General features: G+C 45.4%; 1 protein-coding gene across 1 annotated transcript; it reads left to right on the top strand.

The window, feature by feature from the left end:
* The first annotated feature begins 543 nt into the window (after nucleotides 1–543).
* Nucleotides 544–1,500, top strand: LOC132575956 (olfactory receptor-like protein DTMT). Its single transcript, XM_060244645.1, has one exon. It carries the CDS (start codon nucleotides 544–546, stop codon nucleotides 1,498–1,500), a length of 957 nt encoding a protein of 318 aa, XP_060100628.1.
* The last annotated feature ends 234 nt before the right edge of the window (nucleotides 1,501–1,734 follow it).

Raw genomic sequence — 1,734 nt, 5'->3', positions numbered from 1 at the left:
AATGCACATCAAAGGTTTTCTAAACAAATCTGCATTCCCACTGTATAGTGATACATTTCACACGTTTGCTTTCCCTTATCTCCTTGTGGTTCCCATTCTCACAGGAACAGCTCTGCTGGCTTTCCCTGAGGCATTTTATCTTCAAAGGACTGTTTGTTAGTATCAAGGACAGGAATTCACAGTAGGGTTAGTAACAGCTTCACTTCTACTTTGATATGCATGGCCTCTATTTGATGTTAGTAGCAAATGCTAGAAAATGGAGTTAGTTATGCTAGGCAGCACATTACAGTTTACAGAACACACTATATTAAATCATAAGAGTTTTCCAGCGTCTGACAGGAGGAATGAACCAGAACTCATGGATCAGGAATGCATTCAATATTGTGTGTGTGTGCTGCATAACTCCAAAAACCCTACTTCTTTCTCATGGCTTCAGTGATTTTCAAGCTCCCAAGAGGCGTCCGCAATACACTTGCTATGCCAAGGTGTCTTTTCTCAGTTGATTTTTTTCCCTTCTTCTTACAGGTAAGTCCTGAGCTCTCAATGGGAGTGAGGAACCAGACGCCAGTGGTGGAGTTCATCTTACTGGGTTTCTCCGGCATACCAAACAGCCACATCTACCTCTTCCTGCCGTTCCTAGCCATTTACTTGGTCACCGTGCTGGGGAACCTCATGATATTTACTCTGATTCAAATGGATTCCAGCCTTCATACACCCATGTATTATTTCCTCAGCCATCTCTCCTTGCTAGATATCTGCATCTCCTCCGTCACGGTCCCCAAGATCCTGGTGAACTTCTTGCGCCAGCAACAAACCATCTCCTACCACGAGTGCATGGCGCAGATGTTCTTCCTGGTCTCTTTCACGGGGATAGAAGGTGCATTGCTGGCTGTCATGGCCTATGACCGCTACGCTGCCATCTGTAAACCTTTGCATTACTCTCACCTCATGAGCCCCAAGGTGTGCACCATCCTAGCCTTTGCCACCTGGGTCTGGGGCTTCCTCCATTCGCTTATCCATTCAGCTCTCGGCTCCAAGTTATATTTCTGTGGAGCCAACCAGATCCACCACATCTACTGTGATCTGCCCCCACTGATGAAAATTGCTTGCAACGATGCACACATCAATGAACTTGTCATCCACATCGCAAGCCTTTTTGTGGGTGGGGGTCCCTTCTTTGTCATCATCCTCTCCTATGTCTTCATCCTGTCCTCCATCTTGAAGATCCGTTCCGCCAACACCAAGCGCAAAGCCTTCTCCACCTGTGCTTCTCACGTCACTGTTGTCATCATTTACTTTGGAAATGGATCGCTTAACTATAACCGTCCAAGTGCTGGCTATTCTTTAGCGATTGACACTCTGGTCTCTACCATGTTCTGTATCATCACCCCAATGGTCAACCCCTTGATCTACAGCCTCCGGAACAAGGACGTGAAAGGGGCCTTCCGGAAGGTTCTAGAAAGCCACAGAAAGTTGAAACGTCACCATAGTATGAATTAGACACCCAGGAGATGTTTTATATTCCCTTTAGAGTTATTAGCTGCAGAACAATATGAACTCCGGTGGTTGTTGGTTGGTTTTTGCTGTAGTGGACCTGTTGAGGCCACAAATTCAACAGGTGAAGTGGAACAAAAGCCACAAAAGCCACAAATTCAACAGGTGAAGTGGAACAAATGAAACAGGGTACTGCAATATAAGTAACACACACCATACAAAATAAGCTAAAATCAAGAA

Source organism: Heteronotia binoei, chromosome 8 (genome assembly GCF_032191835.1).
Source record: "Heteronotia binoei isolate CCM8104 ecotype False Entrance Well chromosome 8, APGP_CSIRO_Hbin_v1, whole genome shotgun sequence".
Taxonomy (NCBI): domain Eukaryota; kingdom Metazoa; phylum Chordata; class Lepidosauria; order Squamata; family Gekkonidae; genus Heteronotia; species Heteronotia binoei.
The sequence above is the reverse complement of the archived record's forward strand: the minus strand, read 5'-3'. Positions and strand labels throughout refer to the sequence as shown.

Coding starts and splice junctions, on each gene's coding strand:
- LOC132575956 (XM_060244645.1), top strand. CDS start 544: ATGGGAGTGAGGAACCAGACGCCAGTGGTGGAGTTCATCTTACTGGGT.